General features: G+C 49.6%; 1 protein-coding gene across 2 annotated transcripts; it reads left to right on the forward strand.

Moving 5' to 3' along the window:
* Positions 1-1,071: 1,071 nt before the first annotated feature.
* Positions 1,072-12,397, forward strand: LOC130381733 (sodium-coupled neutral amino acid symporter 2-like). 2 transcript variants are annotated; one of them, XM_056589464.1, is made up of 16 exons: positions 1,072-1,392; positions 2,653-2,772; positions 2,914-3,001; positions 3,148-3,263; positions 4,747-4,820; positions 5,138-5,230; positions 5,806-5,878; positions 6,627-6,709; positions 7,057-7,115; positions 7,475-7,639; positions 7,990-8,069; positions 8,279-8,379; positions 9,282-9,406; positions 9,672-9,816; positions 10,067-10,164; positions 10,532-12,397. In XM_056589464.1, exons 2-16 carry the CDS (start codon positions 2,654-2,656, stop codon positions 10,631-10,633), a joined length of 1,521 nt encoding a protein of 506 aa, XP_056445439.1. In that variant the 5' UTR covers positions 1,072-1,392; position 2,653; the 3' UTR covers positions 10,634-12,397. The 2 variants fall into 2 exon arrangements, with proteins under 2 accessions (XP_056445439.1, XP_056445440.1); XM_056589465.1 differs by having other exon boundaries at positions 2,917-3,001.
* Positions 12,398-12,505: the final 108 nt, after the last annotated feature.

A 12,505-nucleotide genomic window follows, 5' to 3' on the forward strand; every position in this document is an offset into this window, starting at 1 on the left:
GCGATCGCGATGCAGGAATGCGGCGGAAATGACCGCCGCTCGACATGCGACGCCAGCACCATTAAGTAAACACAAGGTTTGTTTGTCCTCCCAGTTGTGAGATGGAAACCCAGAGCAGGCCCTTGTGTTGAAGGCTACACATACACGTTCCCCGGGGAGAAGGGGCTCCGGGACAAAAGAGAGGACCCGGGGTCGGTGTCCTCCCGGTATGATATAATAATGATACGATTTGATGGTGCGATCCTTGAGCCGGTGTCACATGACCACGGGTTGGAGTAAATCTCCCCTTGGGTGGAGGGAGGGTGCGGGGAGATGGGGGGAGGGCAGGGAGGTCCGCTTTGAAGCTCGCTCACACGCTGATTCTCTGTGACAACCAGGGTGTCTTTATCTCTGAGGTCCACCTGGATTATCAGGCCCGTAATGAACCGTGTTCCGCGGGCTTGTGACCTAACAAAGAGCCGCGAGACTCATACTCAGATGGCTCAACTATCTTTTTGAATTTGAACATTGAATCGATTTTTATATTTATGTAAAAGAAAAAGACACAGTAGAGGCGGTCATAGTATGACATGACACGGATGAAGTGTGAATATGTGTTATGTGTTATTGTGTATGTATATATTTCGCTCATATTATGACCTCGGACGATGTATTAGACCAGTGGGGTATTACTATTACTGTGGCATGAAATCGATCCAGTGTGAATTGGTGTTATTATAGGCCTGCAGAATGTTGTTTTACTTTAAACATAACACATATATAGCACATATTTAGTATTTATTTTAACTCGGCAGTCTTCCACATATTCACAAAACCAAGCAGCATAACTCCATTCCCCACGCCTATAATAACACACATTCACGCCTGGTCGGTTTCCCGTCACATCCGGGCGTTGCTTCGGGTCTGACGGGGGGGAAAGTCTCCTGTTGGTATACAAAGAGTCACGAGGTCTCCTCCACACCCCCCCCCCCCCCCACCCCGCCCCTCCCCTTTCTTTCTCCGCCACCCTGATAAGACCCGCCCTCCCTGGATGATGCAACTTTGACAGGCGGGCCCATAAAAGGTGGAGCTCACCCCTGCTCCTCAAGCAGAACACCGTCAGCCACTATCACCCAACATCTCCGGGAAACGGAGAATTAAATTAACCAAACCAAAGCGTCTCTTTCTGTGTGAGCTCAGTGGTTGAACTGGTTTCGTGTCACTAGCAGCGCCCAGTACAGGCCAGTATCAACAGTGTTTTATTTTTTATAGTCCTCCTCCTCAGAAGATCTCAAGGATCCGTTCGCTCAAAGGAAGACTCTGGGAACCGTTTTTTGTAGACTACGAATATATCGTCCGGACGTAAAGCTTTTGTGTTTCCCAAAAAGGACATTACTGGCGTCCATCCTCAAGGTAAGATTCGTCTCTTACAGTTTACCGGTTACAGTCCAACCGGCGAATGCCTAGGCGCTCATCGCCCAGATATGAATGGACTCAGTCATCCTTCTTCTCATTATTCTGCTTCTGTCCCATAACGTGATTCCCAGTGTGTTTTAATTTTTTTTAATGGTTTGTCAACACACCGTAGACCACCCCCTGTGGTTCATTCAAACCGTGGGCCGGTAAACGGAGATTAATGATGCAATGATATGAGCAGACTACAGGATGTCAAGCAGTAGGCCCACTTCATGCATTTCATCATTCTTGTGAGGCAGAGATGTCTGAGGGGTGAGAGGGAATTTAAATAATAATATTAGTAATAATGCTGAATATCAGGCGCTTGATCGGGTAAATAAGTGTCAAGGCTGAGAGACACTTTAAATGGTCTTACTACTCTCTCACCAGAAGACCACAGGCGAGGCCTTATTACTTTATTACAATTCTAATAGGCCTTCACTGAAACACGGGGCTGGGGACTGCTATTCTCTCTCCAATGGTGTATTTAAAGATCATCACCTGGCTCTGTTGGAACGGGACCGGCCGCTGCGCCAAACACCTCCATGCCCATATTAAGAACATGAAGAGCACGTGCCATTGTTTCTATCGGAACCAGCGGTGGAGATAATGTCATTAAACCAGACCGCTCCTCCGAGGCGCACCTGTTACGCATGGCCTGCGCTTCCCCGCAATGACGAAGCCCAGAAACGGACAAAAGGTTCTAAGTGTGGAAGGTGTTTATTTTAGAAAAAACCCGCGTCCGACAGTCTCACTCATTGCCATCGTTCAAAAATAAAGCACCTCGTATTATAAACCCCCTCAGAGATGCTAAGCCTGATGCTAAAACTAGTTTTGAATGAAATTACGTTGTTATAAACGTTGTTAGTGAGAAGAAGGTTCCAGAACCGCTGGGTCTAATGCGGGTTTTCCACCGCTCGCTGGTGATGAGGTCTAGACCGGGACGCCGGTCTGGTATTTTTCCACTGACTCCCCTCCCCCCTCCCTCCCGAACGGGTCACGTGGTCTAAATTCGACTCGTTCTGCGGCGCGCGCTCCCCTCTCTATTGATTATTTAAAGGAGGGACGCGCGCGGTGTGACAAGACGCGCATACATACACACACGCACATACACATGCACGTCTGCGTGCGTGTGTGTGTTTATATGGGCCCCTGATGCTTGACGCATACCAGACTCGGACCCGTGTTAATGCGGCTGTGTTTACCTCGCGTGTACAGAATGAAACAACTCGCCACCAAGACGGAGATGAGCCGCTTCAACATCTCCCAGGGAGAGGACAGCAGCGGCAGCTCCAACGAGTTCAGCTACCCGGACGGCCAGAAGGTCCCCATTGACGGGTAAACACTCGTTAATATAATACATGTTAATAATGTATGAGGTTTAATGATTCATGGTGCCGTCAGTGACCCTCATACTGTACATGATGAGGATGAGGTAGATGATGGTGATGATGATGATGTTGGTGTTCTGTCCGACAGCAGCAGCTACACGGCCAATGATGACGCAGAGAACCAGAACTTTCTCCCCGACAACAACCTGGGCAAGAAGAAATATGAGACGGAATACGTAAGGAAAAGAAACGTTATATCGGAATTATTACGGAATTAAATACATTTCAGTATGTTACACATATTTTCCTGTTTATCCCAACAACAAAAAAACATTGTATTCATAAATATGACGATATTTATCTGAATTCTCTTTACTTTTAGCACCAAGGAAATGCGTCGTTTGGGATGTCGGTGTTTAACTTGGGCAACGCCATCATGGGCAGCGGCATCCTGGGTCTGTCGTACGCCATGGCCAACACCGGTATCGCCCTCTTCGTGTGAGTGTCCCGCCAAAGTACCGCCGGAACACTCAAAGTGTGTGTGCGAGTGAATGCGCGTGTGTGAGTACATGTGTGTGCACGTGCGCGTGTGCGTGTCTCCCGGGTCAGATGCTAGTCCACTCAAGGTCTAAATTGTCTGACGCTGCTCTGGCAGAGAGCCGGTGAACAGCGCGTCCCCCGCAGCCCTCTGAGCGAGGGGGAGGTCACTGACCGGCGGACGGGGGACGGGGGGGGGGGGTCAGAGGCGTCCGGACTCTGCAGGGTCACCAGCGGCCAGGGCTGAAGGCAGACCGGGTTTTGAATCGCAGATCAGGGCGGACTGTCAGGGAGACTTCCTCGCCTCTTGCCACAGAACACAGATTACAGGAATTTACTGGAAAGGCTACTCCCAAATGTCAAAGTCTTTTAGGATGTGCTCATGCAAACTGGTTAGATAAAAGGGACCAACGGGGGTGTGTGGGGGGTGTGGGGGGTCTTCTTGTGTGTGTGTGTGTGTGTGCGTTTGCCAACCTTAGCGTTTAGTGGAGATAGGGTGGGGTTTATCATAGCCAGCGGGCAGCAAAACCCTCCCACTGGGCAATGGCAGGGTACCCTCTCTCTCTCCCTCTCTCTCTCTCTCTCTCTCTCTCTCTCTCGCTGGCTCGCTGGCTCGCTGGCTGCAGCTTTTGGGTTAAAAAAGTTCTGTCTTTGGCGGGGGTGGTGGGGGGAGGGGATGTGCGATCGGTGGGCTGTAGGATTAGAATCGAGGTTTACGGCTTGTGTCATCAAAACCTCTCTTGCTCTCTCTCCCCCTCTCTCTCTCTGCCTCTCTCTCTAGTCCCTCACACTCTATCTCTCTGTCTCTCTCTCTCTGCCCCTCTCTCTCTCTCTCTGCCTCTCTCTCTAGGCCCTCACACTCTATCTCTCTTTGCGAGCCACTTGGCGCTAGTAAACACTTGACTTGGCGGTGCTCAAACAAGCCCTTTATTAAACGGGTTATCTCACGGCTGTTTGACTCGGCGTTGATTCAGTAGCAAGGGAGGCTGATAAAAATATTAGAGGATTATGCTAACGGCCGCGGCCATCGGGAACGGACCTACGATCCTTCCTGCCGTGAGCGCCCACGTCCAAAAGAGAGAGTTCGGACTCTAAAGTTTTCCGACGGAAGGTTTAAATCGGAGCAGTTTAGGGATGAAGTCGACGGGACCGTGTGGTTGTGAATGTTATCACTGTTATGGGACGTGGGTGATTGTGAATGCAAATTACTCTCATGTGACCTGTGTGGTTGTGCATGGAATAACTGTCATGTGAAATGCTTGTGACCTCTCTATATAACATCGACGGGGTCGAGTCATTTGTGACTCATCTAGAGCTCGGGGCCACGCGGGTTGCCCTTTGCTCATGGGCTCCTCGGTAGCACTGCTGCACCTGCTCCTGGGACAGCGGTGGTGTTGTTAGCGTCGGTGTGGCTAACGTTCCCTTTCCGTTTCGTGCTCCACAGGATCCTGCTGGTAGCGGTGGCCATCTTCTCCCTGTACTCTGTTCACCTGCTGCTGAAGACCGCCAACGAAGGAGGTAAGGCCGTCACCATGGAAACACCCCGTTCTTAAAACCTATTTGTTGTCGTCGTCCCCCCACCCCCTCCCCAGGGAGCGGGCCGGCGACATTGAGCGAGAGAGTACAACAACACTGAAAGATGATGCTTTTATTCATGTGTTTTTTCGGGCTAGTATTTGACTGACAGTTTAAAGTGAGGGTTCGGGAGGGGGGGGGGGGGGGGGGGGGGGGGGGGGGGGGGTTGTATCAAGATATCATAGAGGGCAGCTTTCAAAGCTCCAGCAGCGACTGCTTGGCACACACTGACGTCTCTCTCCGCTCCTCCACGCACACAGGCTCCCTGGTGTACGAACAGCTGGGCTACAAGGCCTTCGGCATGCCCGGTAAACTGGCAGCCTCCTGCTCCATCACCATGCAGAACATCGGAGGTAAGGGGACATGGCCGCTCGGTGTAGCATGGCGGGGATAACACTGTTTCATAGTCGTAGGTAGGAGCAAGCAAAAACAGGCCTTACTGTGGAGCGTACTAGGACCTCAGCTGCTGTGGAGACTGCTACTTTTGAGCGTACTACTAAGGAGGTGTTTGCATTCATGAGGAAACCTGCTTTGCTCGTCTGTGTCAATGTTGGTCTGGTTCAACACAATGGTGCCCTGTCCGAGTGTGGAAACGTTGACTAAGTAGGGGAAAAATACGACGTTTCCGTCATGGTCTAGAATAACTATTTCCGGGCAACAAGCTTCCAGTCAGGACTTGAGTCATTTGGCAAGCGTTTTTTCTTGGGAATAACACTGGTGTCCGAGCCAAATATCTGTGTGTGTGTGTGTGTGTGTGTGTGTGTGTGTGTGTGTGTGTGTGTGTGTGTGTGTGTGTGTGTGTGTGTGTGTGTGTGTGTGTGTGTGTGTGTGTGTGTGTGTGTGTGCGTGCGCTGGTCGGAGGTTTGGCCTGAAGTGTACCGTTGGTCTACTGAGGACTGAGCTAACCGCTGTTCTCTTCCCCTTGCAGCCATGTCCAGCTACCTCTATATCGTGAAATACGAGCTTCCCCTCGTCATCCAATCCTTCGTGGGGAACAATGGGTAAGTCACGCGTGTGTGTGGTGTGTGTCGGTGTCAATGTTGGTTAGTGCGCTCGACGGGGAAGTGATGTACATCAGATCAAATGGCTGATGGTTGTTGTTGTTTTTTCATGTGCCAGGGGTGGATGAGAGAGAGAGAGAGAGAGAGAGAGAGAGAGAGAGAGAGAGAGAGAGAGAGAGAGAGAGAGAGAGAGAGAGAGAGAGAGAGAGAGAGAGAGAGAGAGAGAGAGAGAGAGAGAGAGAGAGAGAGAGAGAGAGAGAGAGAGAGAGAGCAAAGAAGGAGAGAGAGCGAGCAAAGAAGGAGAGAGAGAGCGAGCAAAGAAGGAGAGAGAGAGCGAGCAAAGAAGGAGAGTGTGGAAGGTAGAGTAGAGGGTGAAAATAGATTGGAGAGCGATCAAGATAGGAAGAGAGAGAGTCTTTGAGAAGCTTCTGGTTCCACCTGGATACGGCCACAGTGACCTCACTCTCCACATCAAACATTGATGGGAGTCTCCCGCCCAGCCTCTCTCTACTCAGTGCCTGCCTGTAGTTTTCCTGTGTCCTGGCTCTTTCTGTGCACGCTGCAGTCTCCATGCAGACGCGTGCGTTCGCTAGCTCCAGTCCAGATGGGGGCCAGCCAGGCACGTTAAGGAGAGGCAGGCTTAACGAGTCGCGGCAGGAGGCCTCACAAAGGGAACTCTGTGTGCTCTGTTGTAAAACAGTGTCATTAGGAGCGTGTGTAGCTAACGTGCTTTCCCGTTGCGTTACAGAGAATGGTACCTGAACGGAGACTACCTGGTGATCATCGTGTCTACGCTCATCATCCTTCCCCTCTCACTGCTCAGGAACCTGGGTAAGAGAAAGAGAGAGTGTGTGTGCGTGTGCGTGTGCGTGCTTGTGCTCGCGTGTGCGTGGGCGCGCGTGTGCGTGTGTGCGTGTGTTTGTTCCTTGATGTGAAAGTTGTTGAAACAGTTGGTTGACACACAAAAAAGATATAAGAGATAAAAACAAAAGATTTTGCAATTCAAGTGCTTCCTGCATGCAGGGAAACAAGAAATACAAACGTAGTACATGCACACACACACACACACACACACACACCGTCCCCGTTGTCGTTAAGTACAGTGCCTCAGTGCCTCGTTTCACGATTAAACGCAATTAAAAAAACGGTATGCACTCTCATGTTTCCCCCCCTCCCAGGTTACCTTGGTTACACGAGTGGTTTCTCCCTGCTCTGCATGGTCTTCTTCCTAATTGTGGTGAGTAGACCCCAACCCCACCCACCCACACCGTCCCCGGTCTGCCTGTTGTCACGGCAACCGCGCTGGCATGCGTTTGATGGGTTTCAGGTTTTTCTTGCACAACTTCCTTCTTAAAAGCCTGAGCGAGGGATGGACAGGTTTTACTAACTGAAACAAGATGGTTCACGAATACAAAATGGCGGGGAAACCGCATATTACGCAGTAACAGCCAACGATTGCGAACAAAGAATGGCTAAGGCTAAAATAACGCCAACAAGCCTTGATTCCTGATTCATGATATGAATAAACTGTAACCGGTTATATTAATGTGAGCTATGAATATAATTAAAACAGTACACCAACATCTTTCTGCACAGGTGATGTACAAGAAGACTCAACTGACTTGTCCTCTGCACGGCTTCGACGTCGAGAACGTCACGGTAACGGCCATGCTCAACAGCACACTGGCGCTCATCAACGAGTCGGCGGTGGACTACAGCGAGGACGTCTGCACTCCCAAATACTTTGTCTTCAACTCCCAGGTGATTGTCCCCACAAAATGGTATGCATTGGAGTGTCTGTGTCCGATGAACGTCCCCACAATGGGGGAATCATTGGAGTTTCTGTGTATGTGTTTTAAGGTGAATGTCCCAAAAAAGTCAGAAACATTGGAGTGTGTGTGTGTGTTGTCAGGCGAATGTCCCCACAAAGTGGGAAACAATGGAGTGTGGGTGTACGTGTTGTCAGATGAAGGTCCCAACAAAATGGGAAACATAATAGTGTGTGTGTTGTAAGGTGAACGTCCCCACAAAGTGGGACATGTGTGTTGTGGGGACATTTAAATAAGGTGGGGTTTGTTGAGTCTGACCACCGTGGGTTCTTCTTGTTTCAGACCGTCTACGCTGTTCCTATCCTCACCTTTGCCTTCGTCTGCCACCCTGCTATCCTCCCCATGTACGAGGAGCTCAAGGAGTAAGTGCTACACACACACACACACACACACACACACACACACACACACACACACACACACACACACACGGGGGGGGGGGGGGGGGGTTGTACTGTGTGTTCCATTGGCTCGATGGGAAGACCTTGGCTGAACAGGAGGACCAAGAGGGAGATAGGGCTGTATCGGTGTGGTGTCTAATAATATCACCTTCCCTCCCTCCCCTGTCCAGCCGGTCCCGCAAGAAGATGCAGGGCGTGGCCAACGTGTCCTTCCTGGCCATGTTCATCATGTATCTGCTGGCCGCTCTGTTCGGATATCTGACCTTCAACGGTGAGTCTCTCCCCCCCCCCCCCCCCCTCAATCTGTGTGTGTGTGTGTGTGTGTCCGTATATGTGCACAGGTAATATTATCGATTTTAGATGTCATGATTCTTGTACATTCATCTTCGCTGGCTTCTGGTTTTGACAAGTATGTAGGGGGGTGTAGCCACAGAGTCACGTAGAAAAAATGTCATGTCAACACAGGAGTACGGTTGGAATGTAGCCCGACTCGAAAATCAATATCAATATCGCAAATCGATACGAGTTGCTGACCTGGTGGAACCGACAGTGTCACAACCTGGCTTGGGGGGGGAAAAAACCGAACAAGTGGTCCTTGCCAATGCAAACAGGCACTCATCCAGTTCATACCGGTGTTGGAGAATCCTGAGAGAACCGGTCTCCAGGTGCACCTGCCCCACCCCCAAGGGTCCCTCTTCGTACGCGGGCTCGGACCGGTTCCCAGAAACAACCAGATAACAGCGTGGAGATAACACGAGCGGGGCATGTTGATTCAAAACATGTTAAGTTTTCGTTGTTAGGTGTTAAACAATCTGAGGGCTTTTGAGCAGAGCGGGAGCTGTTTCCACCGCCGGGTGGCCAGTTCCATCTGAGAGGGGTTTCACGTTAACTATTAGGGCATCTGGCGCTTTTATTTAACACACCGACAGCGGAGTCGACCATGCAAGGCGACAACCAGCTGGTCGGGAGCAGTTAGGCTGAGGGTGCCTCGCTCAGGGACACCTTGACACCCTAGCAGGAGCCGGGGATCAAACTAGCGACCTTCCGGTTACCAGCCGACCCGAGCTAAGCCCGCCCCCCGCCCCCCTCGTGTCTGGTGGCATTTGGGTGCGGTACCGTCCATCGGGTGATGCACTGCCTCTGTAGTGACACCTCTGCCCTCTCCGCCCTCAGTGAACGTGGAGCCTGAGCTGCTGCACACCTACTCCAAGGTGTACAAGAACGACCTGCTCCTGCTCATCGTACGCCTGGCCGTGCTGACCGCAGTCACTCTCACCGTGCCCGTGGTGCTGTTCCCCGTAAGTCTCACACTCACACACACACACACACACAGACGCAGACACAGACGCACACGAATAGACACACAGTAGTTATTAGTTATGTCCTCCCGATTCCGTCCGCCGGGGGAGATGTTGTTCCCTTCACATTAAGACAACTCTAGTTTACAGTCTACTGTTAGTAGTCTAACTGTCCGAATTCCACTCATCGGATCACAAACCATTCAGAATGTGTTGATGAAGGAGGTCAGAGGTCACATTCCCGTCTCTCTCTCTCTCCCTGTAGATCCGTACCTCGGTCAACCAGCTGCTGTGTGCGTCCAAGGAGTTCAGCTGGATTCGCCACATCATTATCACCGTGGTCCTGCTGGCCAGCACCAACCTGCTGGTCATCTTCGTGCCCACCATCAAGGACATCTTCGGCTTCATCGGTGAGCCGTGTGTGTGTGTGTGTGTGTGTTAAGGAATGTTCATTAGCGTGTGTTTAGACATGTGTGCGTTCATAAGCGTGTGTTCTTAAGTTTGTGTTCTTTGGCATGTGTGTAGGCAAGTGTGTGCGAGAGCCTTTTGAAACGTGTGCACAATACTGACGCATGCAATCCTCTGTCTGCATGTGTGCGTTTGACGTCTTCGCTTGTCAGTGCGTGACGGTGTGCCTTAACCGCTGTCGTCTGCTCACAGGTGCCTCGGCCGCGGCCATGCTGATCTTCATCCTGCCGTCGGCCTTCTACATCAAACTGGTCAAGAAGGAGTCCATGAAGTCTGTGCAGAAGATCGGGGTACGTTCAAGAGCGCCCGGAAACTCTGAGCACTTCTCAAGGTTGACGTCAGACCTGAATGATCTGTGACGTTGCTCCAGACCTTCTGAAGCCGTAGATTAAAGTCGCAAAGATCTGGTTACTCTTCAAGGGAACCCATGTTTGAATAACTGATTTAACATTTTGTTATAGAGATATAAATTACTGATTGACTGAACTAAAATCGATGGAGATCTTCAGGATTTCCACTCTATAATGTTGGTCATTTGTCATCTGGGAGAGAAATTAGTTTAATTTGTAAAAATGGGTTTATAATGCATGCATGTCATGTGATGGTAAAGACGGGTGGGACAAAGGCTCATCCCCCGCCCTCTCTGTGTCTCTCCAGGCCACCATCTTCCTCATCTGTGGGATCATGGTCATGTTCAGCACCCTGACCCTCATCATCCTCGACTGGATCTCGACCAGCAACACTAACGGCAAGCACTAGACCGCCTGCGCCACCGCCCGCCGTCCCCGCCACCGGGGGGCAGCAGAGCACCACTCGCTCAGCTCCTACAACACCCTGACCCCCGGGGCGAAGACCACGCCATTTCAACAGAATGTAACTGAACTGTGTACAGTATGTGGTGTTAGACCGCAAAGAACGGATTTTACCTTTTAACTTTTTATTTTCATGTTTTGCTTGTTTGTCTCAATTGTTTGTTTTTCGTCTTTTTTTGTAGGGCTGCACCGAATCCACTTTTTTCTCAGTACAAGTACTTGAATTTGGGTACTTGCCGATACCGAGTACCGATACTTAAAGGTTGGGTATGGGATTTGCGAAAAGCCAGCAGATTTTGAAAACACACAACTGAAATGGTCGAAAGGTTGCTAAACGTTTTTTTTTACGTCACGTTACGTAAAGTGGTACCTGGTGGTTGTATCGGAGGAGTATTCTGAGTACGAGTGCCTGAGCACAGTATCGATCCGAGTTCTGGTATCGGTGCATCCCTCGTTTTTTTTTTAATGTTGTCGTTTCGTTACCCGCAATTTCAATTTTTTCAGTATTTACGGCTAAATTCAGCAAAGAAATGCGACAAAAAAGAATCATCTGAAGGTGCCTCAAACAGGGATGCATGGCAGTTGAGATATTCAGACGATATTCAGGTACTGTATTGTGTGTGTGACCGTGACCTGCTGCCTGCGTCCTCCAAACCCAAAGCAAACTCATCTCTGGAATCTGACACGGATTATCCTTGAACACATAAATTACCCCCACGGCATACTACAGCTCCTTCCAACTGCGTTTTTTCGTTATTTTTTGTACGTTTGTTAACTTTTTGATTGTTTATTCCGATTTTTACTTTGCCAAAAGATGCATTTGAAAAACTTTGTTATTGTATATTGAAAAGCACTTGTGAACAAACAGAAAGTCTGGGTCCGTTCTGATGATTCTGGCCTGCTGCACCACCTATCAGTATTCGGTACAAGTGGCATCACTTTGGTACCGGTTTGATTTCTGGCTTCACCTGTAAAACCTCTCGTGTTAAAGTCGACAACTCCTGCCTTGTCGAAGCCCTGGTGGGGCAGTATTGGTATCTGCCACCAGAGGGCGCCAGTGTTTTCACAACTGTATTTAACGTTACTCTTCATAACCGACTCGATCGTATTGGGGAGAATGTGTACTCACACCCAAGACACTACTGCTTACGGGGTCGGACAACCTCCCAGCCCTGCCTCTACCCAGAGGCCGTGTTTTCTGCACCAGAGAGTCCTCTGAATCGGACCACATGCAGTGGTTATAACGTACCTGTATTGTTTTTACATTTTAAACACTTGGGGTCTACTACCCCAACTAGCAAGGCTGCACATGACCACACATTGTGTCAACTGTTACAAAAACCTGCTCGCATCGCAACGCTTAGGAGAGTGCTGGTCATGTTTCGGAGTCGGTTTCCCCCCAGCCCCCCCACCCACCATTTTTTTTATTTTATTTGTGCGGTTGAACCGGTTCGTTATTTTTCAACCGGTCCTTTTCGTTGGAGCTGGAGACTTCGTTGTCTGCGCTCCTCACGTCCGTCACTACTTCTGTCGGTACACTGGGCTTCCAACGCTATCGGACCATCCAAACCGTTATCACTCGCCGACTATTTATGGAAGTTTAAATCAATGTAATTTAATCTATTTTACTATATTTATATAATATTGTATGTATATATGTACATATATTGAGTTGAACTGTATATACGCTTTTTGTTTTTACCTTATTTGTTTTGTTTTTATTTTTTGCTATTATCGCAGTTTAACACATTGGAGTTCCAAAGTCAAAAAAAAAACATCAAGCTGATGAATTTTAGTCCTGTTGATTTTTACCGTTGTA

This window comes from Gadus chalcogrammus, chromosome 4, assembly GCF_026213295.1.
Source record: "Gadus chalcogrammus isolate NIFS_2021 chromosome 4, NIFS_Gcha_1.0, whole genome shotgun sequence".
Taxonomy (NCBI): Eukaryota; Metazoa; Chordata; class Actinopteri; order Gadiformes; family Gadidae; genus Gadus; species Gadus chalcogrammus.